Raw genomic sequence first — 25,404 nt, 5'->3', positions numbered from 1 at the left:
GTTGGGAAAAGTTACTCCAGGTTCTTTGGGAGACGTTGCTCTTGGATGGTTGGGAGAAGTTGCTCTTGGATGGTTAGGAAAAGTTACTCCAGGTTGGTTGGGAGAAGTTGCTCTTGGATGGTTGGGACAAGTTGCTCTTGGATTGTTGGGAGAAGTTGCTCTTGGAGGAGGTTTAGATACCATTATTTATTCATAGCAGTGTTCTTAGGCTGTGTGAGCCCACTGCCTTAGATGAAAAGCCCCCCACACATGAATGGTCTCAGGATGCGTTACTGTTGGTACGACACATGACTAATGGTAGCGCTCATCTTTTCTTCTCCGGACAATCATTCTTCCAGATGTCCCAAGCAGTCTGAAGAGGACTTCATCAAAGAATACTGTGCAGGGATTGGATTGCAGTGGATTGGGGTGAAAGTTTTTGTTCATCACCAAATTGCTTCTGGACAGCTGGGAGAAGTTGCTCTTGGAGTGCTGGGAGAAGTTACTCTAGGTTGGTTGGGAGATGTTGCTCTTGGATGGTTGGGAGAAGTTGTTCTTGGATGGTTGGGAGAAGTTGGTTTTGGATGGTTGGGAGAAGTTGCTCTTGGAGGGTTGGGGAGAATTTACTCCAGGTTGGTTGGGGGCAGTTGCTCTTGGATGGTTGGGAGAAGTTGCTCTTGGATAGTTGGCAGAAGTTGCTCTTGAATGGTTGGGAGAAGTTACTCCAGGTTGGTTGGGAGATGTTGCTCCTGGATGGTTGGAAGAAGTTGCTCTTGGGGAAGGTTTAGATACTATTCTTTATTTATAACAGTGTTCTTAGGCTGTGTGAGCCCACTGCCTTGGATGAAAAGCCCCCACACATGAATGGTCTCAGGATGCTTTACTGTTGGCATGCCACAGGACTCATGGTAGCACTCGCCTTTTCTTCTTCAGACAATCATTCTTCCAGATGTCCCAAGCAGTCTGAAGAGGGCTTCATCAGAGAATACTGTGTGGGGATTGGATTGCAGTGGATTGGGGTGAAAGTTTTTTCTTTGATGAAGCCAACTCCAACACTGATTAGGCAACAATGGATACCATACAGCAGGTGCCTGCACGTAGTTTCTTCTCTGACTCTGAGTACGAGTGTTTATGCGAATTCCATACTTCGGATACCAGTCACCTGATTGCTGGCCACCTAACTTGAAACCCGGGCACCCGTGATCTCTGTGTAAGGTGGAGTTTACACCATGTTCAGTCCTCACTGAGCACTGATGATGATGCCTGTTTTACCAGCACAGGTCCCTCTATTTTATTAACATTTGAGGAGACCTGTGTGTCTAATTGTTTTCTACCAAGCAACGTAAGCTAATTAATATTACTGTTGATACATGTATACAGTCATTGCCTTCTCTACAGTACATGCAATCCATTCAGCCTCTCATGTAACCATCCTCTTTGTCCCCTATTGCTTATGTTATATACATTTTTTCAGTACATTTTCTGTTAATTTTCATAGAATTTTGATTTCACCGAAAAGGAGCTGAAAATACTCAATATCTCAATGACTATAGATTTTATTTTGTGGTTTATATGTTATATGCCTCCATTTTAGTAAAGTCCTTAGAAGTTATTTTTCAACTTTATGGCTTTTTCAGATGAGTATTTTCATATTGGTGCGCATAAAATATACATGCGCACTGTGAAGAGAATAGAACCCATTGATTTCAGTGGGTTAATTCTCATGATTGTGTTTTGCGCATGTATTTCGTGCACATACAAAAAAATAAGACCTGCTCTAATTTCCTGCGTATTTGCGCATCAAAGGCTTCATACAAGTCTATGTGAGGAGCAATAATTCGCCCTCAATACTTGTGCAATTGTGCAATACAATGCGCGGTTCTGAAGAAAACACATCTAGACCTCATTAGGCCTGCGCAAAAAGTACAGTACTATATGCCGATATGCACGCAAATCTATCTCATCAAACCTTGTGCACTGCACAAATACATTGTGTTGAAGTGTGTGCATTTGCACATACGGTCATCTGCAGCTGCTCTAAAACACGTCTGTGTCATGTGCATTTTACACAGGTGAAAAATACATGCGCAATACACGGGACACATAGGCCCATGTGAGTGAGCCCTTAGTACTCTGGTGAATATAGCCATTATGGCAGCATTTATATGAAGTATTATTTCTCCCCTGGACCCTATTTTTTACTGACTAATCTCAATGTCTATTCGATGTATTACTCATGAACATATACTTCTTCTATGAATTGTATATCGATATACATTAGTCTGTCTTGTATGAACTTATTTGTATCACTTTAAGTATGCTCTATCTTGAAGGCCGCCTGCACACGGCTGGGTCAGACCCCGCATGTGGGATCTCGCAGCAAAGTTCGACCAAATGCCCGGCTGGTGACCCCAACATAACTGTCCGGTGTCTTCTTTCCTGTGTAGCGGACAGCCCGGCTGGCGCACATGTGAAGTAGAGATTATGGCGCGCAGTCGCTAGGCGATGACACGGATCCCGCGACCATTCTACAATGATGATTGCGGAATGGCCACTGGACGGATGACTTCCATTGACTTCAGTGGAAGCCGTCTGTGCAGAGCTCGCACAAAATCGCAGCATGCTGTGATTTCTTCTTCGCGAGCAGAAATTTGCAATCGCATGCTATTGGCTGGATTTGCTGCAGAATCCGGAGGCAGATGCCCGCTCCGGATTTCGCAATGCAAATCTGCCCGTATATAGGTAGTCTTAATCATATTGTATTTTATATGTGTTTCTTAATTTATTCTCTTTAGGCTTCTTTCACACGCGGTTACAAAATCGTGCGATTTTCCAAGGATGCGACATCGCTGCAAAACACTTGTAAACGAAGTGCATGCTTTTTAATGGTTTTCTTTACTGATGCTATGTTGGAAAAAAAAACAAAAAACACGGCACGCCCTATCTTCAAGATTATCCTCAAGAAAAAGCATCACTGATGCTAAAATATCGTAGGAACAAACTCACTTTTAGGACCCAAAAATATAAATTCATAAAAATTCAATTTTATTAAATATTGCTTAAAAACCTTATGGACACACAAAAAAAAAATCCGCTATCCGGTAGGGAATGTGAAATTGTATCATACAGTAACACTTCAAGATCAGTATCGATCTTGGACGTTTTCTTTATTATGTCTTTTACGGCCAGAAGATAGCTCTTTTTTGGGGTTTTTTTTTTTGGTTTAAATGTTCCAAAAAAAAACCTATGCATTTTTTTCCGAACCTGAACATGATGTTGTAATCAGCCGAAATCTGCATACAACTCATATAGTCCAATATATAATAGACACGAGATGTTTTTATGCACAAAATAGACCTTGTAATTTCCCAACGCGTTTCGCCCACTGCACGGGCTCCTCAGGGGCTCAAGTATCTCCTGGGATGATTCCCTGGAGTAAGGTTATCAGAAAATTGTTTATAGATTAGGACTATAATCCATTAGAGGCAATGAGTAAGTATAGGTAAGGTACTGTATTGAATTAGCACCCCACTATGAGGAGTGATCGCTGCCATAATTCCTCCTAAGCTGATATGCGGTACTTGATAGCCTAATAATATTTCCTAGAGGAACAGTGCCCAGTTATCACTTAGAGTGATATCTTGGTCAATACCCAGATAGTCTGCGCACTAAAAAACGTTCCCCAGGTAATACATCGCTGTCTATTAGATCCTTTTAGTAGGTGAGTTTTGATATACTCAAAAGCTATCAATAGTATAGCTCCCACTAAATAGGGTTTTTCTGCAATCAGGCAAGTGCTAAGCCTAGTGAAGGGTTGTAAGATTTCCCCCCCTATCAGGATCAGATAAAGCAGAATGAAATCATAAAATAAATAGAACAAGCGGCAGCATGACAGTCCTGGTGGTGGACTAGGAACAAAGCTGCAATATGGCCATGATTTTGTAGCGGCAATGTCACGATCGCCCTTGTGAGAGGAGCACAAATCTTGTGCAGATTTTCTTGGCCGTGTGAAAGCAACCTAAGTCCTAATTTTTGCACTTCTTTCTCCACACATGGAACACGAGAGGCACAAATCTAGTTTTAGACAGTTCGGAATTTTAGGTAACACATATTACACAGGAACGAATAAAATAAACTCAATTTCTCGCAGGTTCTTTATTAGCTTGTTATTCACATTGAAACCATTACAGATAAATGATGTTTTGTCACTGATGGTAAGTTTCCTCTAGAGAGATGTCATCCATTTAGATATTCTAAAAAATAAAAAAATATATAAGGTCATAAGTTATAGTGTTTGTCTGTGTAGATAGACCGATGAATTACACACAGTTTTTTATACATTGGTTCTTAGAAAACTCTCCATCAAGTCTTATTTTTGTTGTAGTGTCAGATATTGAATACTATAAGGCCCAATGTCCACGGGCAAAATAAATCCGCGCGGGTGTTCCACACGCATCATCCACCCCCACAGGGAATGATTGGACACCCGCAGGTAATTAAATACCTGCGGATGTCATTTTTCCCTGGCGCGTGGATCGCACATGCAGGAAAGCACCTGCAGCATGCTGCATTTTGTGTGGGTCTCCCGCGGTTTCCATTAAAGCCTATGGAAGCCACCCAGACTCGCAGCTGTATTTGTGCTGTGCCGCGGGACAGCAGAAGTTCAAAAGAAAAAAAGATGTGAACGGCGCATGCGTGGCACGCTGCCAGCGTGCTAAGCACATCCGCCGGGCCGAAAAAAGAAGATCCGGCCGCGACAGAGGGCAGATCCGCAGCGTCCGAAGAGGTAAGTCTGATTTCTTGGCCTCATGTTTGCGGAGCAGAGGGGACCCGCTGCAGGATTCTGCATGGAGAATCTGTGCGGGTCCGCGTTTCTGCGGTTTTTGTGCAATGCGATTTTAACATAAGAAAGTCCCATTGACAACTTTTGAGCTTAACAAGTTGCATTAAAATAGCTGCATTACCTTAATGCAGACTTGAAGTTTCCCAATGTAAAAAAAAGAGTGCAGGTGATCTTGCAACCATCCAAAAAAGTCTAAAGGCTCTTTTACACGTAACGATACGTGTAAACGTGGGCAGTTGTGCATTTTTTGTTCATTTGTGCAGTCTTTTGAGCAGTTGCAGAATGGAGGGGGAATTGCTTGTTTGCTTTGCATACACAATGGAATTTGTGTGGAGAGAAAACAATGGAATCCTGCTGGCCAGATAATCCTTCACATAAACACACGCCCAGCTGAACAAACAAGTCATACTGAGTTTACTTTAGCTAATAATGGAAATAGAGATAATTAAAATCCATTTTCTGTACATGTAATTTTATAAAAAAATGTTGTCAGTTCATTCAGTCATGCGTCCGTTTTAGCGATAATCGCTATGTTTAAAAGGGCCTTAAGGGCTTATTCACATGGACAAACATAATGTCCAAGTTCTGTCTGAGTTTGAAATTAACAAAACCTGAACTCAGATCCATTAAATTCCATGTCTGTATTTATATGTGCGTTGCTTTTTTTCCCTTTTCTTTTTCACTGTCTGATGGCCCATGTAAGGAAAAAGAAAAAAAAAAGGGGGGGGGGGGGGGGAGAATCACAGCATGTTCTATTTTGGGTTAGATTTTTAGTTGGAGGGTTAGCTGTTTTACGGTTGTCAATAATGACTTCCAGTCAACCAAACATTGTTGTAGAACCCTAGTCTAACCACTCCATATGCTACATAAGTTTTAAAGCAGTTGTCTCATCAGGAAAACCCCTTTCCATATGCCATTAGCTTTCTTGAGGACCCGCTTGTATGAGCCAGAGTGGAAAGCCACTAATATTACCATGTCCAGCCATTCACTTAGCACCATTTCCCATGCAGAAGCTCTATGGCCAGCTGCAACTTTCCCAAGCAATAACAGCCAATTTCCCTGGCTTTTGTTAACCAGAAACCTCAAGTGACTGTTGGTCCGTGTAAACAGGAGATGCTCAATGTTGGAGCAACTCCTGTTCACTGTGAATGGAGGCTGTTCCGGCCCGCTACACCTCCATTCACTTGAACGACTATCACTTCTGGGTAAGCACAGTTGGACGGCTGTTAGACGCTTATGCGTCCTGTGTAAAGGGACCTTAAGATTATAAATGCTTCACTTACGCTGTTGATCCAGGAGATATAAGAGGAGACTTTAGTAAATACAGATGGCTTCTGTTTATAGTTGCATCCAAGAGAGGATCCAAAGCTGACGATACCATGGACTTCATACACACCATTGACAGCGCAGTTGAGGGGTCCACCGGAATCACCCTAACACATAGAATAAGAAACAAATTACAAAGTCTATTTCATACTATTGTCTGCTCTACCGGACAATGAATATTATTTTAAACATAGCAAAACATATTATCAGCCAACAAATGTCATCTTATGCTTAGCATGAGAATAGAAGAGATATGAGAATTATGGGTAAACTTTACACTAATTATATTCTCTATTAACAGCAAACTTTATAAGAAGATATAACTTACATTGCAGGAAGACTTGACTCCATCTCCACCAGCACAGACCATGCTAGTCTTGACAGTGTTGCCCCACCAGCTACTGAGAGAGCAGGTTGTGTGGGCAACAACGGGCAGATTGGCTTGCTGGAGAATAGTGGCAAGAGCTCCACCAGCTGCAAAAAGTAGATTCTTATTATAATCACTGTAGATACTAGATGTAACTGCCATGCTCTGCTATATGACTGGGAGATGCAAACACTATCCAACAGTCATTACATCGATTTTAAACATAGTGGAAAATAGGAAAAACGGAGCTCCAACTCCCATGAAGAATAGATTATAGTGAGCGTCTCATCCTGAGGACACAAATCTGTCCAGGCACCCGAAAGGGGAGAGTTATGTTACCTTGTGCCTTTCTTTCTCACCATTCTGCTGCTGATGCGCTTGTCCAGGGTCGCTTCCGTGCTGTTCCAAGATGGCCGTGGCGCTACTGTCACTACTCCATGCACAAGGTACATCTTTAGTCAGACGATGCATGTTGTTTTCCTATTGGCCAATCAGAGCAGCGTGTAATATCTTAGACAACCAATGCACCACATTGCATTGGGTAGTCTACGAATCATTGCAGCCGTCTTGAAAGAATGAAGAGAGGCACAAAGAATAGGTGGATCAGCAGAAGAATGGCTAGAAAGGGGGGCACCTGGTAATATAACTCTCCCACTCTGGCTCCTGGACAGATTTTGTCACAGGACCGCAGCATCATTTAAATATAATTATAAATTTAGAAGCACATTCCAGCCCAAGAGCAATCCACCCCCTCCAAAGGACATCTGTCACTGGGACAGGCAGCTTTTCCTTTTACTCCCTTACGTTCCCACTGCACAAACTCTTCTAAGTTTTGGTGTGAATGTGTCAGGTGGATGGTTCCCACCACTCATCGTCAATCAAGCATGATATCACCCATTGGCAGAGAGCAGTGGGAACGGCGTACCCAACACATTCACAAACTGAAACTAAGAAGAACAGGAGGGTGTAGAGAGAAAAGAAAGACATCATTGATGTCAACAGGGCCACGGCTACAAAGCTATGCAGCCAGTCATGTTGACATGAGAACACCGCTGGTCCTCTTTAGGGATGTCCCATATATGTGGTACACTAATTGGTGAAACAGTATCTGCAAACTTTAGCACACAATTACTTAGTAGGGCTGAATGAATCTCATTGTCTAGAAGATATTAAATAGATAAATCTTACTGCTGAGTCTGCCCCATCCGGTCACAACACAGTTGTAGTTGTGGGCCAGCGTAGCTCCGCTTGCTGGCAGTTTAGCCGTTTGCACGGCATTGTTTAGGTTGGCACTTGCGGCCAAGAACAGGATAGCAATATCATATCTGTAGGTAAAGAGAAAAGAAATAATCTTCATATTGCTATTAATAAATAAGTGTTTTTTTATATGGCGAGTACATCCAAAAATGAAATACTACCATAGAATAGTAGCGCTGGAAGGGACCTCCAGGGTCATCGGGTCCAACCCCCTGCTCAGTGCAGGCTTCAATAAATAACCCCAGACAGATATCTGTCCAGCCTTTGTTTGAACACTTCAATTGAATAAGAACTCACCACCTCCTGTGGCAATCTGTAGGATGTATTCCATGGCAATTGGAGTAAAGCAATCATTTACAGGCACATGGTAAGTAGGAATATATCATATAAACTACTGAAAAGCTTAAATTAAATGGCAGCTTATTAAAAAGATATTCACCTCTAGAATCAATGCATCTAAGGGAGAATAACTATGTCGGCGATCCAAGTGGAGAACCTTTAGATACCCGTGCAACCTTTCAGCTCCAAAGAAACTTTCTCAAGCCCCAAAACTCTCTGGATCTGAAATGCTGGATGGGTATATAAAGGTTCTTCACTAGGAGTGCCGCCATAGTTTCTATAGCTTTTTGCCACAAGGGACCCTTGTAGGTGTGCATCTTCCTGTACACTCGCAAAAACTAACTGTGTTTTCCACGAGTGGTGCTCTATTTTTGTGCAGTGTCCGCATGGACAGTTTTCATTGAAGTCAATGGAAGCTGTCCGACCCGCGGACAGGTCGCGGATTCTGCGTAATCGCCTAGCGACGGCGCAGGAAAGAAAAAAGGTTAAGAAAAAAAATCAGTACTGTGCATGCCCGACTCCGAGTCACTGAGTCCATCCGCACTACAGATGAAGAAGAAAGAAGACAGGTACACGTGGTTGGTTGCTGGGCACAGAGCCGGCTTCTGCTGCGGGCTCCCGTATGCAGAATCCAACGCGTTTATGTGAAGGCGGCCATATAGAGCTACCATCACTGTAATTGGCAGCTGTGTAGATATAAAGAGCGCAGAGGTACCAAGCACACCCGGGCCCTGGTGGGCTCCTCTGCCACATGAGAGGACGCCAGTATTATAAATAATTCAAGGTAGGTGTGGGGTTCTGTAATAGATTTTGCTCTGGGGCCCCTGAGTTTCAAGTTATACCACTGTGATTTATTCGGCTATGTGGTGACTAACGTGTTTCTCCAAAAATAAGAAACACCCCGATAATAAGCCCTATCCTGATTTTTTTTTGGGGGAAGGGAATATAAGCCCCCAAAATAAGCCCTAGCTACACTAGTAAAAAAAACAAAAAACGCAATACTCACCTTGCAGCTGGCGTCTGTGTCCCCCACGATGGTATCCCTGGCGCTATGTAATCCTCCCTGCTGTCAGAGGATTTTCTCTCTGGTAAATGGGGTTTTGAATTTTCCCAGCTTCAGCAAGTGAGTGCTGTGATTGGATTGAGCGACAGCCAATCAGAGCCGGTGCTTGATCATTCACAGCCATTCAGTGGCTGCGACTGGTTCATCAAGCGCCGGCTGTGGTTGGCTGGCGCTCGATCCAATCACAGCGCTCACTTGCTGAAGTTGGGGAAATTCAAAACCCCATTTACCAGAGAGAGAATCCTCTGGCAGCGGGGAGGGTTACACAGCAGCCTGCCGCAGCTCCTGGGTATTCATCGCAGGGGACAGACGCCAGCTGTGAGGTGAGTATACGCTCCCCCCACCCCCGAAAATAAGACGCTGTACCTCTTTTGGGAAAAAATTTAATGTAAAACAGTGTCTTATTTTGGGGGAAACACGGTACTACTACTTGCATATTTGTAAGGTGTTAAAAGCATATGCTAAAAGGTAATTTTTTAATATACTAATTTGAGAAACTGTTTTTTCCTGTACTTTAGTTTCTTTTAACTTGCTTTTATCAGGGGGTTCATTTTTTTCACTTGGGTAAAAGGTTGGAAATAACTTTTTAGTTCAGTTGTAATCTAAATGGGAGACAATGTTGACTTACCCAGCAGCAACATTGTTGGTGTTCCAGCTAGCATGTTTCCTGATGGAAGAGACTGAGATGTACTGTTCAGTGCCATCATTAGCACTAAGACTGTGCTCTCCGAGGCCCACACGGAAAGAAACACTCCTGTTGATACATGAAAAAGCAGAGTAGTATTGCAAGTACATGGGTAAAACAATAAGCAGACCCAACAGATATCTTTTAATAGTATAGGATTTTTTGACAATCAAATTTACATTGATTCAGCTATTAATGCAAAAAAATCCAATTACTTCTTAGGAAGCGGGGGGATCTACAGCTATAAATTTTGTCAGTAGCTATTATACACTGACATGCCAAAAGTCATGGGACAGATGTATGTAAATGGATTATGAGGTGACATTACCTCAAGTGATGGCTTGGGAGTGCCCACGCCTGTACAAGGTGTGTGTTACGATCGTGTGGGCAAACTAGGCCTGGGGCCCATGCGGTCGTGCCCGAAGCGGACTTCGGTTCACATAGAACATCCTCACATAGCACACACCCCCTTTCATAAGGGTCACGATCGTGTAGGCCCCCGCGCCCAGCCCGCCCACATAACCGCAACACAACGTCTCCCCACTTACAAAAGGGGGTGCACCATGCCACGATCGTGCGGGCAAACCAGGTACGGGGCCCACACGACCGCGACCAAAGAAGGACTAGGTACGCAGACGGGTTTCTGGCAAACTGACCCTGTGCTACAGGGGAGGAATGGCATGGCCCTACCTAAGCGGGGACATTGCCCCAATAAGGGCAGCCCAGTAGTCTTCGGATCTGGGCCCTAGCTGATCCTAGGAGCAACACACCAGAACAGGACACATTCACATGCCACATGACAGGGACTGAACAACAGGACACACAGAGCCAGAATACACAGCATACAGCAGCCAAAATGTAACCACTAGTAACAGATAGGAAGCTGAATATAAATACCAGGCATTAGTTGACATTTTGTACAAAATGTGAAAGCTAGCAGACCACTTCACGGCTCCTGGTTATACTGCTAGTCCCTACACTAACCAGGAGTCTAGCAAAACCAGACACAGCTCACACAGAACGTTGCAACAGGACAGGACACAGATTACAGGTCACACAGCAAGCTGACACAAAACTGACAGAATATAAACGGACATGAACCAGCAAGACACAGATCTCACACAGCAAACTTCAACAGACAAGGATTCATGACTGCTCACCCTGAGCACCAGACAGAGACTGACCAGGAGCTGGGTTTATATGTGAGCACAGACCCAGGAGATTGGCCAGCAGGAAGTACCACACCCAGCCAGCTCAATCAATTTACCCTGTGAGGTCTGTGCTGTTCGGAAGCTTAGAACTACAGATCCCAGCAGCACATGTAACAGTGTGAAGTGTTATCTTGTGAGTGAGGCTGAACACTGGCCAACATGTTCATGGCATGGTAATGTCAATTATTGGAGTTCAAACGATAGAGGGTCGTACCAGACAAATAGACTCTGTTTCCAAATTGTCTAACATTCCTCAAACCACAGTGTCAAGTGTGTGCTGGGAATACATCATAGAAGGCATTACCACCCACAGTGGACAGCCCACTGGCCGCCCATGGGTGTTTAATGATCGCAAGCAGCAACTTCTGGCTAGAATTGTGCGTGTGAACAGACAAGGGTCTCTGGCTGAAATCACATCCACATTCAGTGCAGGAGACCCCACAGGTATATCCTGCACTGAATCCGTTACTGATGGTGAAGTTCATGTGTGGTGCAGACCCCATGAAACCATAGACCCCAGTTGTCAACAAGGCACTGTGAAGGGTAGTGATGGTTCCATACCGGTGTTGGGTGTGTTTACATGGCATGGATCGGGTCCACTGCTCGGCCCAAACATGTCATTGAGCGGTGCCCACTACGTTTCACAGCTAGGTGAACATTTGCAACCCTTCATGGAATTTCAATGATGGGATACTCTCACAGTGTAATGCACTGTGCCATTGGGCCCAAGTTTTCCAGAATTGGAGGAGCATTCTGGAGAGTTCCTACGAATGGTGTGGTCTGCACATTTGCCTGCATGAGCCTGACTGTGGTGGTAAAGTCCATTCACACCTCAGATCCTGAACCTACAAATACACAGAGCTCTGAGTGGCTATCCAGATGGCATGGTGCAACATCCCTCCATACATTTTAAGTTTACTTGTAGAATCGATGACATGATGAGTTTCTACACTTTGCCAGACTAGACCGTGATATTAGTTCTTGTCCCATGAATTTTGGCATGTGTATTTGGGGCAATTTACCTTCTCTCTGTTTTGGTTTCTTTAACTGCACATTTTCTCTTCTCATGTTTGCTGAATATGTGCTTTCTGGTATTATGTATAACAGTATGCTCACACGTAGCAGATATGCTGAGGATTTTCCATTTGGATGTGCTGACAGAAAATCCAGAGTCCATATTTCAGTAGTAGCAAAGTGGATGAGACTTTAATAAACCTAAGGGCTTATTCAGACGACCGTATATCGTCCGGGTATTCACGCCGTCCGATATACGGTGTCTCTCTCTGCAGGGGGAGGAGGCTGGAGGAGTCGGGAGCAGTGCTCTGAGCTCCCGCCCCCTCTCCACTATTTGCAATGTGAAGGGCGGGACGGAGGCAGGGCTAAGTTTCGGGAATTAGCTCTGCCCCTGTCCCGCCTCCCCTCATTGCAAATAGTGCAGGGGGGCATAGAGCACTGCTCCCAGCTCTTCCAGCCTCCTCCCCCTGCAGAGAGACGCCGTATATTGCCCGGTGTGAATATGCGGCCGATATACGGTCGTCTGAATAAGCCCTTAGGGTGCATTCAGACGAACGTATATCGGCTGGGTTTTCACGCCCAGCCGATATACAGCGTCTCTCTCTGCAGGGGGAGGAGGCTGGAAGAGCCAGGAGCAGTGCTCTGAGCTCCCGCCCCCTTTCTGCCTCCTCTTCACCCCCCTGCACTATTTACAATGAGGAGAGGTAGGACGGGGCGGAGCTAATGCCCGGAACTTAGCCCCGCCCCCGTTCCGCCTCCTCTCATTGCAAATAGTGCAGAGGGGCGCAGAGGAGGCAGAGAGGGGGCTGGAGCTCAGAGCACTGCTCACAGCTCTTCCAGCCTCCCCCCTCCAGAGAGAGACGCTGTATATCGGCTGGGTGTGAAAACCCAGCCGATATATGTTCGTCTGAATGCACCCGTAACCTGTAACCAGGCTTTCTGTGTACTGAAGGTGTGCTAATCAGCAGGGACAGCTGTTGCGGGTGTGCCTGGAGCAGCTAAAAACTCCAAACACAATCAATTCCTTGCTGCAAGCAGGCGCAGAGCTACAAGCCAGAGAAGTGCTGCTGCTGAAAGCCAGAGCCAGGCTCAGAGAGCTGGAGCTACTCCCTGAGAGAAGGAAAGCCTGACATCTGTGAGAGACCAGGCGGGTTCACAATGTTGAGGAACATCTGCTGTAGCACATGCAACAAAATCCACGGGACACTTCATGTCTGGCCTTGCCATTACCATCTGGCAACACACTATACTTTTATCCTGTACCTATCCAGAGCATAAACCATTCATTTCACTCTAAGGCCACTCTCACGCAGGCAATAGTAAAAACCTTTGTAAGGGCAGCATTTTCACTATGGTAGAGCTGCTTTGTACAGCATTCAGTGTGAGCGTTTGCCTGCTTTCAGCACAGAAACAACGCAGGCAAAGCAAGCCGATGACATAGAATGCTCAGTTCAAAAATGTGGTAAAATTCTGTAACAGCGTTCTACTGCATCTTTGAGAGTGTTGAAAACACTCCCCATTTATTTCAATGGGCGTCACATTGCATTTAACAATGCTTAAATACCGAAAACAGGACAGACAGCACTCGAAGATCGCAACGTTAGAAATGCTGCATTTGAACGCTAGTTTGAGAAGCCCCACTGAAATCATTGGAGGCGTTTTACAGCGTTTACTGTGGTATTTGAACCGCCGCAGTAAACCCTGTAAAAACGTCTGTGAGACTGGCCTTACACTTAAAAAGTTACTAGTGTTTTAGGTGAATTTTTTGAAAAAAGCTATTGTACATGAGGAATAACACAATTTCTGACCATCATATGACTTGCATCTGCATTAATCATAAGTTTTCCCCTGTGCAGTCTCCATTTCTAATTGTCTGCTTTCCCTGAGCAGGTAGGTAGAGACCAGCTGCTATGTTTCCTGTAGACTGCACAGTTAGAAGAGAGAAGATCCTGCTACCCTATTTCCATCTTTCATAGTCTCCTTTCTGAAATATTCTGAACCATCTTTCATTTTTGAACTTTTTGGGGGCAGCCACTACCCTTGTTTGTGGTCTTTATTTCATTTAGATCCCCTTTTTAGGGGAAGGGCATATTGACCACAAAACCTCTGTGCTTTTTGGGGGTGGCCTATGCCCGTTCGGCGTCTTCCCTTTATTTAGATCTCAGTATTTGCAAGGGGGATATATTGGCAACAAGACATTTGTACTTTTTAAGGGTAACCTCTGCCCCTGTTTGCCCACTTTATCTAGATCCATACCCTTTTAGGGAGAGACATATTGCCGAGTCCTTTGCCCTTTTTTGTGGGCTGCCTATTCCTCTTCACTTTAATTAGATCCTCTTTTTGGTGGTTTAACATCTTGGCAATGAGACCTTGGGGCTTTTTTGGGGGTGACCTCTCTTGTTTAGGGTCTCCACTTAATTTAGATATCATTTTTTGGGGTGATGGACATATTGGCAATAAGATCGCTGGGCTTCTTTTGGGTTGACTTCTGTCTCTATTTGGAGTCTCTACTTTATTTAGATTCCTCCAATTTTTTGGCAGGGCATACTGGCAACAAGACCTTTGTGATTTTACATAGCAGCCTTGGCCCGTTTAGAGTCTCCACTTTATTTAAATCCCCTTTCTTTGATTAGGGGGCATATTGGCAACTAGATCTCTATCTTTTTCCCTAGGACTTACAATCCTTCTCCTTAGCCACTGTGGGTTGTTCACTGTCTGGTTATCAGTCACATCTGACTGCACGTTTAGTGTTTTACCTGTCCACGCAATGGGCAGCCGTCAGCACACGGTTAGCACGGATCAGGGAAGCTCCACAGGTGTGATACCAGCTACTGCCAGACAGATACTGAAGAGATACCTACACAAAAGCAATATTTGAAAATAGTTGTTACATTTTTAATAGTCCTTAGAGGTTGCTTAATCTTCCCCATTTCTAGTCCATGTTCTACCGTGATGGCATTCATTCACACTTTTGGCAAAGAAATATGGACTTGAGATATGGCTTTTAAACCAACCAAGTCAATATGTTGTACTAACAATGGGTAAGTAATGTTTACATCGAACACCTGTCCAGCAATGCACATCTACAGCCAGTCTTTGTGTTGGCTGCTGTGGTTAGCAGCTCCTGGGGAGTGCAGGTATTCACCCTTTAAGGGCTCATGTCCACGGGCAAAATAAGAATTAAAATCCGCAGCGGATTTTAACTCTTCTTCTGCCCGCGGATCCGCACCCCATAGGGATGCATTGACCACCCGCGGGGTAGATAAATACCCGCGGATGGTCAATAAAAGTGATTTTAAAAAAAATGGAGCATGAAAAAATCCGGACCATGCTCCATTTTCATGCGGGTCTCCCGCGGGCTTCTATTGAAGCCTATGGAAGCCGTCCGGATCCGCGGGAGACCTAAAATAGGAATTTAAAAGAATTACTCAACCGGAGCGGGCGGGGAAAGCCTTCTCTTCCTCACGGCCGGATCTTTCTTGCTTCGGCTCGGCGGATGTGCCCGGCGCATGCGCGCGGCACGTCCCCGACGTGCCGCCGGCGTGACGAATTCATCCGCCGGCCGGAAAAGAAGATCCGGCCGTGAGGAAGAGAAGGCTTTCCCCGCCCGCTACGGATGGGTAAATGCTTTTAAATTGCTATTTTCAGCGCTCATGTCCGCGGGGCAGGAGGGACCCGCTGCAGATTCTACATGGAGAATCTGCAGCGGATCTGATTTTCCCCGTGGACATGAGGCCTAACACCTCCAAGTGGGATATGGTCTTTAGCTGCTAGGATTCCTCAGGGTATATCATCAGAGCAGCCGCTGATTGGTGGAGTGAACAAGCAACCGAGACCAGAGTCTGGAGCTGTGGTGAAAATGTAATTGGCTATTTGTAACCCTCCATCTTGTATTCAAACAGCCATAAATGTTTAATGTTTAAATTATGATAATTGCATAACTTCATCTTATAGACTTGCTGGAAGCGTGTTAATTAGACATGAGCGAGTATACACGCTAAGGGCAATTGCTCGAGCGAGCATTGCCCTTAGCGAGTACCTGCCAGCTCCAGACAAAAGGTTCGGGTGCCGGCGCGGGGGGGGGGGGGGGGGGGGGGGGAGGGAGAGAGAAATCTCCCCTCTGTTCCTCCCCGCTCTCCCCCGCAGCTCCCTGCCCGCCGCCGACACCCGAACCTTTTGTCTCGAGCGGGCAGGTACTCGCTAAGGGCAATGCTCGCTCGAGCAATTGCCCTTAGCGAGTATACTTGCTCATCTCTAGTGTTAATATCTGGACATAGGAGCACACACCAGAGGAACTCCACAATAACTGCCAGAATTTGCAGAACTGAGCAGGTCTATATAGATCATTGAGCAGCCTCATTGGCTGCTAGAGAGATACATTGACTGGTGAGCTGGCAGAACCTAAAAGTGTAATACAGGGCTTTCATGGCTCTTTGACAGAGTAATACACCAGTGTTCAGGACAAGTGTTGAACAACTCAAACCAGCAGAATACTGTTTCAGACAGAACTTTGCTTAAAGCTCGGTTTGGGTTAGTGCCAAAATGAACTTTACGCAAAGTTTGACCTGAAACAGGGTTCTACTGGCTCAGTTCGCTCAACATTACTTCGGATAGGATCACAGTGGAATTTTGACATGCCCATATTCTACCTGCAATTCATGATATAGACAAAAGTGAACAGTTGGGGTATTAGTGTATCTTGACGCCACCAGAAACTTCTGTTGGAGCCAAGATTGACAGGGGGTTCACGCCCCCTGTCCCTGATTGGATGGACAGCTGGCAGGGCTGTAGTTCCTGGAAGGGCACTGTAGCTGGAAAATGCATACTGTACCCGTGCAAAGGGTCATACTGGCTAGGGATGCAGACGGCGCAAGCTCCATAATTATGCACCTTGTTCTCTTCTGCCACTGCTGCGGGAGCACAAGAGCCCCCACACCACCCCGCTGTCTCCAAGCCGATGTCACATTGTTGCCGCTGCAGGGAGGCCCCAGGGACTGTCTCCGCATACTGGAAGACCACACGCTGTGACCGTCCGACAAGCGGCCCCCGCAGCACTCCACCACCCTTTAGCTCTGCGGCGCTGCATGGAGGGTTTTCGTGCCTGCCGGGAGACACTCTGAGAGCCGGCGGCCGCGCACTCCGACAACACACCCTGTCGCCAGACCAGAAGCGGCTACACATGCACCCTCCCACACCCCCACCCAGTGTAGTGTTGAAATCAGCGCAGCAGCAGCCAGGGCAAAGGACCACCGGCATAGACCCTCACTTACGCCAGCCCCAGCGTTCCGGACCACAGCACTGCTCACTGTGCAGTGCACAACGGAGGCTACCTCACCGGGGGACTGCAAGATGCACGGCGCCTCCCTGACGGACGGGTAGCAACAGCAAAGGGACAATGACACGGAACCGGGAACCGGGTAAGACACAGAGTGAGATCGGCTCACTTACATGCAATGCCGCTTCTACCCCTCAGGCATTCCTGAAGTTTGCAGGACCTTTACCTATTGCGCCAATCGGAAGATGGGGGTGTGACAGGAGCGTTATCCCTGTTAAACACCTAGCTTCCGGTGGCGTCAAGGTACACTAATACCCACAGTTGGTATGTTCTTATGATTTATGTTTGCTGTGTCTAGGCTATTCATGTTGTTCAGTCTACCTAAAATGATTAGGTAAATTTGCATTAAATAATACTTTGTTATCTTTGATTTTGTTCCAATGGATCCCTTTCAGTGAACCAAGCCAACTCATTGTGTTGCATTCATAGGTGTCCTCGCTGTAGACACAATGGATGGGCAATCCTTTGAGCTGTAGCATCGCGTACTGTCAATGCTATACACTGAGGAAACTAACAGGTTACTGACAAAAGAGCTGAAAGTCCAAATATACACAGTGGGGAAATGTAGAATAATACCTTTTAGAATGCTATATTGAAAATAAGAAATGGTTAACTATATCAGCAACCACAATCAGAGCGAATAACCTTATGATTCAGAATAGCATTCTCAATAGGATCCTACATAATATAAAATATGCTGAATTATTGTTCACATTCTATCATTAATATTTACTGTATTAAATTCTAATAATTAAAAATGTCTTATCCTTCTCTTATAATGATCATCAGTACTGACCTGCCAGGGCCATGCATTCTTTGCTGCATTACTTCCTCCTACAACACGTACATTTTCATTGTCTTCAAGATAGCGGATCTCATCATCAAGACAATATCCTTTGAGAAGAATAAAACAGACATTGGGAATAAATAGAATTCTAGATTTACTTACCATAAACAGTATTGATATCAGTACATAGCATTGATCACTTATAAACACGCAGTTCATGTCTGATCCTCAATTTTAAGATATGTACAGTGTGGGACCCCCACCAATCTTGTGCTGTCAGGTGAAGAAGATAAGTAAATCGGATGTGTGAGCATTAGGTATAGAGAAGAGTATCACTGGCATATCCCAGTACAGAAACCATCAGACTGCCACCAGGTGTAGAGGTGACAGACTTCCAACGAGGTCTGGTGGTGGGACATCACCTGAGCAACCAATCAGTACTGGACATATCAGCACTTTTGGACCTTACAAAGTCCACTGTTGGCAATGTCATTCAGAGAAATAGAAACCATCTGGTGTGTGCCGTGCAGCCACATTTAGGGAGACCTCGTAAACTGGCAGAACATCGACATTAAATCCTTGTACAAGCTGTGATAGCATCACACACATCAGCTACCAAAACACTCACTCAGTAGGTCTCACAGGCCATTGGAACATCCATTATCATCTGAACCATCCATAGGGAACTGCATGCAAAGGGTTACCATGGTGGAGCAGCTGGACACAAGCCCAACATCACAGCAGTGAATACAGAGGCTCCAGCGATGGAGCATTATTGAAGTGTTGATATTAGACTTTAAATAAATATAAACAAGTGTTGCGGACAGCTGAATTGTGGTACCTTATCTTACGTTAAGATGGCTGCACTTTGGTGTGGTGGTTGCCTGGAGAGCAGTTTCTACGTGACTGCATCGTACCAAGAGTAAGGTTTGTAGGAGATTCTGTTATGGTGTGGTGTTTCTGCTGGAAATGACCAGGGCCATTAGTTATAGTGAAGTCCACTCTCAACGCTAGTGGGTAGAGACATTTTGGACAAAATAGCATTACCTATCCTTTGGCAATACGGTACAACTCTCTGTCTCTACCAACATAACCAACTATCAACAGTGTTGAGGCTTGGTTTGAGGAGTAGAACGTCTGCAAACTTCATTGGCCAGCCCAAAGTTTGGATCTCAATCCCATCGAGCATCTTTGGGACAAACTGGAACTCTGTATCGGTGCATGTCCATCATTCCCCAGATCACTATCTGAAGCTCTTCTCGAGGAATGGAGGCATATCTATTAGAATTTGGTGGATAGCATGCCTAGGAGGGTTACTGTAGTCAGTGAGGCCAAACGTGGCACAATGCCATATTGAAAAAAATGTAAATAAAATTGAATTTCATCACCTTCCATGTGTTTCCCAATACTTTTGTCAACATAGTATATAATTACAGGTAAATCTTATACAACATATACACAACTGTCTGTACATACAGGGCTGGCTCTGGGTGTATATGGGCTTTTAGAAGTAACAGTGTATGCCCTATATAGAGCTTGTTTAACCAAATCACCAAAGGCCTGTAATACAAGGTATGCCTGGAATCGGCCAAGGTTTGCCTGGTGCTGGTCCTGTGTACATATATTATTGGCTTTAAGACTTATTAGATAGTTTTATTTTATTTGCAACTAGCTTACCCGTCGTGCGTTGCTGCGAAGACAGACAGACATACATTCACTCGTTTTTATATATCTAGATAACAACCAATCACAGCGCAGCTTTCATGTTACCTCAGTGGTATAATATATAACAACCAATCACAGCGCAGCTTTCATGTTACCTTAGCAGTGTAAAATATAACAACCAATCACAGCGCAGCTTTCATGTTACCTCAGCAGTAAGAGAAATAACAACCAATCACAGCGCAACTTTTATTCTGCCTCAGCAATATAAAAAATAGCAACCAATCACAGCGCAGCTTTCATGTTACCTCTGCGGTATTATATATAGCAACCAATCACAGCGCAGCTTTCATGTTACCTCTGCAGTATTATATATAGCAACCAATCACAGCGCAGCATTCATGTTACCTCAGTGGTATAATATATAACAACGAATCGCAGCACAGCTTTCATGCAACTTCAATATGATAAGAAGTAGCCACCAATCACAGCACAGCTTTCATGTTACCTCAGCAGTATAAGAAATAGCAACCAATCACAGCACAGCTTTCATTTTACCTCAGCATTCTCAATATCCAGCAATTGTCTTGCGAAACGTTCGGCGGATGCATCATTTTCTGGTTGAACACTCATCCCGTTGCTCGTAATGCCTTTTGCTTTCGTGCTTGAGATGGAAATCAAACGCTCTTTGTCTGGGGGGGCATAACTCTCGACGATGCTCGCACGTGCATCACCTATCGTAGGATAGTTGTACTATGCCTATAATCTTCCCAGGAGTGTACTCAGCAACTTCCCAAAGTCTCATGGCAATTGGATGAATGGTGTAGTAATGCATAAAGGACAGACAGACAGACATACATTCATTTATATATATCAGGAAGTGAGAGAATTAGATTCCGTACGTAAAATTTGGACGCTAATTGTTTTGCGCTTAGAATTGAATAATCGACTTGGGACCCATTAACTTTTCCTATTTATGGCATAATCAATGCCCGTGCCAAATTTCAAGTTTCTATGTGAGAAAATGACATTCCGTACGTAAAATTTGGACGCTAATTCTTTTGCGCATAGAATTGAATAATCGAGTTGGGACCCATTAGCTTTTCCTATTTATGACATATTCAATGCCCGTGCCAAATTTCAAGTTTCTATGTGAGAAAATTAGATTCCGTACGTAAAATTTGGATGCTAATTCTTTGGCGCATAGAATTGAATAATCGAGTTGGGACCCATTAGCTTTTCCTATTTATGACATAATCAATGCTCGCGCCAAATTTCAAGTTTCTATGACATCGCGAAGTGAGAGAATTAGTGGCAGTGATGGAAATCGAACGATCTATGTGGGGGGGGGGGGGCGTAACTGTCGGTGACGCTCACACGCGTGCCATTTATCGTAGGATAGTTTTACTATGCCTATAATCTTCCCAGGAGTGTACTCAACAACTTCCCAAAGTCTCATGGTGATCGGATGAATGGTGTAGTAGCGCATAAAGGACAAACACACAGACACGCACACACAGACAGACACACACACACACAGACACGCATACATTCAATTTTATATATATAGATTTATGAAACTAGAGGGTATTTCTTGCTATGACAAAATCCACTTTTATGTCGTGACTGATTGTGATGGCTCACTGTTAATGGGTCACATCAGACTTGATTGACAGTAGCGATGGGGACCGGCCCACTTGACACATTCACAATACTGATTATAAATACAGCCCAGGGGAACGGGGTTAATATAAGCAAATGAAAAAAATAATTGGAGTCAAAGCTGTGCAGCCAGTCCCGCTGAAATGATGACATGACAGGTCTTCTTTAAGGTCGGCTGTCCACAGGCGATGCGGTAGCCCGCGGCGAAGCTCCGCCGCCGCCCGGGAGTAGGAGCCGCCGCCGAATCCCCGCCGGTCAGCCCTATCTAATAGATAGGCTGACCGCAGAGAATCGGGGCAATTCACAGCATGCTGCGAATTGCCCGCCGCGAGCTGAGAATCGCAATGATTCTCCGCTCGTTTGCAGGGGCCGGCGCTTTCCATAGCAATGCTATGGGAAGCATAGGCCAGCGTGATTCGTGGGACAGTTTACCGCCAGTGAATACACTGCCGTGGACAGGGGGCCTAAATGTTATCAGAGGTTGATAAAAAGCTGCTGTCAGGATTGGCTGCTATTGGGGTTGCCATGCCCACACGGCGGACGCTATCGCCCCTGCTGCGATTGCGCGACGCAGGGGGACTCCTACGTTGGTCATCACTCTTGCCCGTCCGGCTCCTACACGGCGCAGAGGTGCTAGGAGCATGGTGGCTGCTGCCCGGCGCCGTGTCCCTGTTGCCATGGCAGCCTGCTGCATCTCCACTGACCTAGCCTGGTCTGCTAGTGCTGAGGGAGGGTCTCCCAGCATTTCTTATTATCCTGCTGCTGTCAGGTGCTCTGCCCCAATCAGATGCTGGGGCGGGAGCTCTGACAGCATTTAAACCCCTCAGTTGCTCCCTGACACTGCCAGTGTTTGGATAGGCTTCCTTGCACTCACCAGCCTTATCTTGTATTCCTGTTTACCAGTGTATTGACCTCGGCTTTTCCCCTGACCTGACTTCGTCTCCTCCTTCTGTACTGCGTTTCTCCGGACTGACTTCTAGTGCTTGACCCTGGCTTGCTCCTGGACTGGTTTGCGGTTTTCCCTTTGTGCTTCGCTCTGTTTGTCTGTCCATTTGTTTTCTGTTTCCAGGGATTGTGGATTTCCCCAGCATTCCCCTAGCCAGTGTAGGGACCGTCGCCCAGTTGCCTGCCTGGGGTTAGCCAGGAGTGGAGGCAAGTAGGCAGGGACAGGGGTTGTGGGCTACATTGCAGGGACCCCCGACTCCTGCTTTCCCTGGTTTCCTGACAGCTGCGTCAGGGCTATAATGGGGATTCCCTACCATCTCCTAATTTTACTGCCTCGGTGGAAGCTATAGACTAGCTCAAATTTTATTAAGTAATTCTGTACTTCTGTGAAAGGAAACGAAGGATTTGGAAGTTTGCAATTCCAAAACATGAAAATCTCAGTGTCTACTTGATTACGATACCAACTTTTTGTGGTTCGATGTAAAGTTATGTCAATGAAAGCAGATAATTGCTATGGATTAATGCACAAACTTTCTGGATAAAACTAAAATAAATTCCATTTAAAATTATCATCTATTTCATTGTTCTGTCCCGGTATAAGAAAAAGTTGGTATTGGAGAATTTTTCCTGGTAGACACTTACCGCAAAGGACGAGACTAGCGAGCACGAGAAGCCTGAGCATTGTGGTATGATTCCAAGACAAACCTCCTGCAGAAAGCTGGTGATGTTGTTCTTTATATACGATTGACAAGTGTTTCCTACCAGTGAGAATATATCCAGGTGTTGTAGATAAAACAGATCCAATTTTCCTCAAGGGCAAATAACATATAAATAGGTTGTTTTAAATAGTGTATCATACTTGGAAAATGGTAGAAATGTTTGATAAAAAGTTAATTAAACTATTGCTAATGTCTGACGGGTGCATGAATTACACAGCCTTATTTTTCCATTGACTTTTAAGTCTAGTTATTACATATTGAAGACAAATTCTATTATGGAATTCCAAGTCTATTATGGAAATCCATGCCCTATGTGCCTTAGATCTCGTATTTATAAACCTGTAGGGAAAAAACTAAACTGGCATGTTCTACCGCTTATGATTTGAGTAGATCTGAGAGGGAACACCTGTGACAATTCCTGGTACTAATAATAATTATATCGCCTGATCAAATACAAGACCTATTGAGACAAGGGAGGATTGGAGTGGAGAAAAACTTCTACAGAGTACATAAAGCCTTACTTCTAGAATGTCTCTGTTTTATTGATTTGCAAATAAACTTTAGCATCACCATAACCTTCCTGACCTGAGTTTGTATGGACGCCAGATATAAAATACCGCGTGTCCAATAAATAAAACCACAAGGAATATATGAATCACCTTACTGCCATAGGGCACGCAAAAGAGTACCTAGCAGGCGCCGTCTGGGTCCCTCACTCCATTCTACAAAGTTCCAGCAACTTGCTTGCAGTCCTCAGCAGCCGAAAGAAGATCGCTTCCTGGTAACGGTGTTCGTAAACCCCGCCTCCAGGAAGCAGTGGTTCTGATTGGCTGAGCCGTGGCACTCAAAAAGCAAACATAGCCATCACTTCCTGGAGGCAGGGTTTACGAATCCCATTACCAGACAGCGATCGTCTGTCGAGGACTGCAAGCAAACCACCGGGACTCCGCAGATCAGCGGAAGGGAGCCGGACCATGCTAGGTAAGTAGCACATAGACTTTTTTACCGAGACTACAGTGGCAGTTTGGAACGCTGCAGTAATCATGGAATAACGCTCCCATTGATTTCAAAGGAAGCCTCACCGACCTGCGCTCTAACACGATTTTTGAGCGCTGTCTGTTCTATTTTTTGCGTTTAGTGCAACTCGCCAATGATGATGAAAACACATAAGAGGTTTACCATCCGTGTGTGTGTGAAGAATGTAGGGCCAGACAAGCGTCTTTTAAGAAAATTGGCCACTACCGCGATGGGGCATACAGCACCCCAAGAGGGTATATAGGAACCCAGCAACCTTTACTGAAGATATCCGCCTTAGAAATGCAAATGCGCATGCCGGCGTTAGATAAAATAACGCCTTGAAACATAAAACTGCCAGACTTTTCTGCTCTTGGAGAAATGATTTTAGAAACCTGAAACACATTGAAAAAAAACAACCAAAATGCCGTTTTAAAGAGTACAAAATTCTTAGAACAAAAAAGACAAATATTCGGCAAAACTGCTACCAAAACGTAGCAAGATTGCACATGAAATGGGGCGCCTGGCCTCACGCTGTACTGCCTCTTTTTTCTACCTCATTAAAATTTGGGTAAAAAGAAAAGATTTGGTCACATCCTGCTGGCCGCGTAATCTTAGTGCAAAAGCAATACCAGTTAACCTGCGCTGTGCCACCAAACCGGATACCTTCTGCTCATGCAACTGCTGCAAATCAATAGTTATTGGATGCAACACTTCAGGATCGCTGCGATCACCCTGATGCCCGGCCACTTCTACCATCAATGAAAGATTGTTCATTCATCTTTCAATATTCCCATAGGTGTGATTTGACCCCTCAGGTGGCCATTGTGTGACACATGTTTTAGGCATATATCTAATGATTTTTGTACAGGTGAACAAATGGATTGCTTTGCGTCTTTGGGGTTTTGACACACTTTGGCAATTTCCATTTTGGGTTGCCATTAATTATGCCCATATTTTGTATATATAGAAAATACACATTCACATACTATATGAACTGATGGGTGAGGGACATGTGCGCAGTATGGAGTTCTCGCTTGCAGCACCGATTCCATTGCCAACCATGTTGTGTGGCCGTTGAGTGCTTATGTGCTGGCCCTACGTGGTTTGGTGATATTAGTTGGTCTCTCCAGTCGCCTCTCATAGTGGCATAGTATAAAGAAATGAAAGGCATCAAAAGGAATCCATGCCGACAT

The 25,404-nt window shown here is 44.9% G+C and overlaps 1 protein-coding gene across 1 annotated transcript; it reads right to left on the bottom strand.

Annotated features, from left to right (window-relative positions):
• Nucleotides 1–4,119: 4,119 nt before the first annotated feature.
• On the bottom strand, nucleotides 4,120–23,225 carry LOC136613123 (chymotrypsin-like elastase family member 1). Its single transcript, XM_066593982.1, has 8 exons — nucleotides 23,118–23,225; nucleotides 18,216–18,313; nucleotides 14,841–14,941; nucleotides 9,803–9,928; nucleotides 7,704–7,840; nucleotides 6,477–6,622; nucleotides 6,106–6,255; nucleotides 4,120–4,232 (listed from the first exon to the last, which is right to left on the bottom strand). Exons 1-8 carry the CDS (start codon nucleotides 23,155–23,157, stop codon nucleotides 4,224–4,226), a joined length of 807 nt encoding a protein of 268 aa, XP_066450079.1. The 5' UTR covers nucleotides 23,158–23,225; the 3' UTR covers nucleotides 4,120–4,223.
• Between the last annotated feature and the right edge of the window lie 2,179 nt (nucleotides 23,226–25,404).

Source organism: Eleutherodactylus coqui, chromosome 1, assembly GCF_035609145.1.
Source record: "Eleutherodactylus coqui strain aEleCoq1 chromosome 1, aEleCoq1.hap1, whole genome shotgun sequence".
Lineage (NCBI taxonomy): Eukaryota > Metazoa > Chordata > Amphibia > Anura > Eleutherodactylidae > Eleutherodactylus > Eleutherodactylus coqui.
This window is presented reverse-complemented; position numbering and strand designations above follow the sequence as displayed.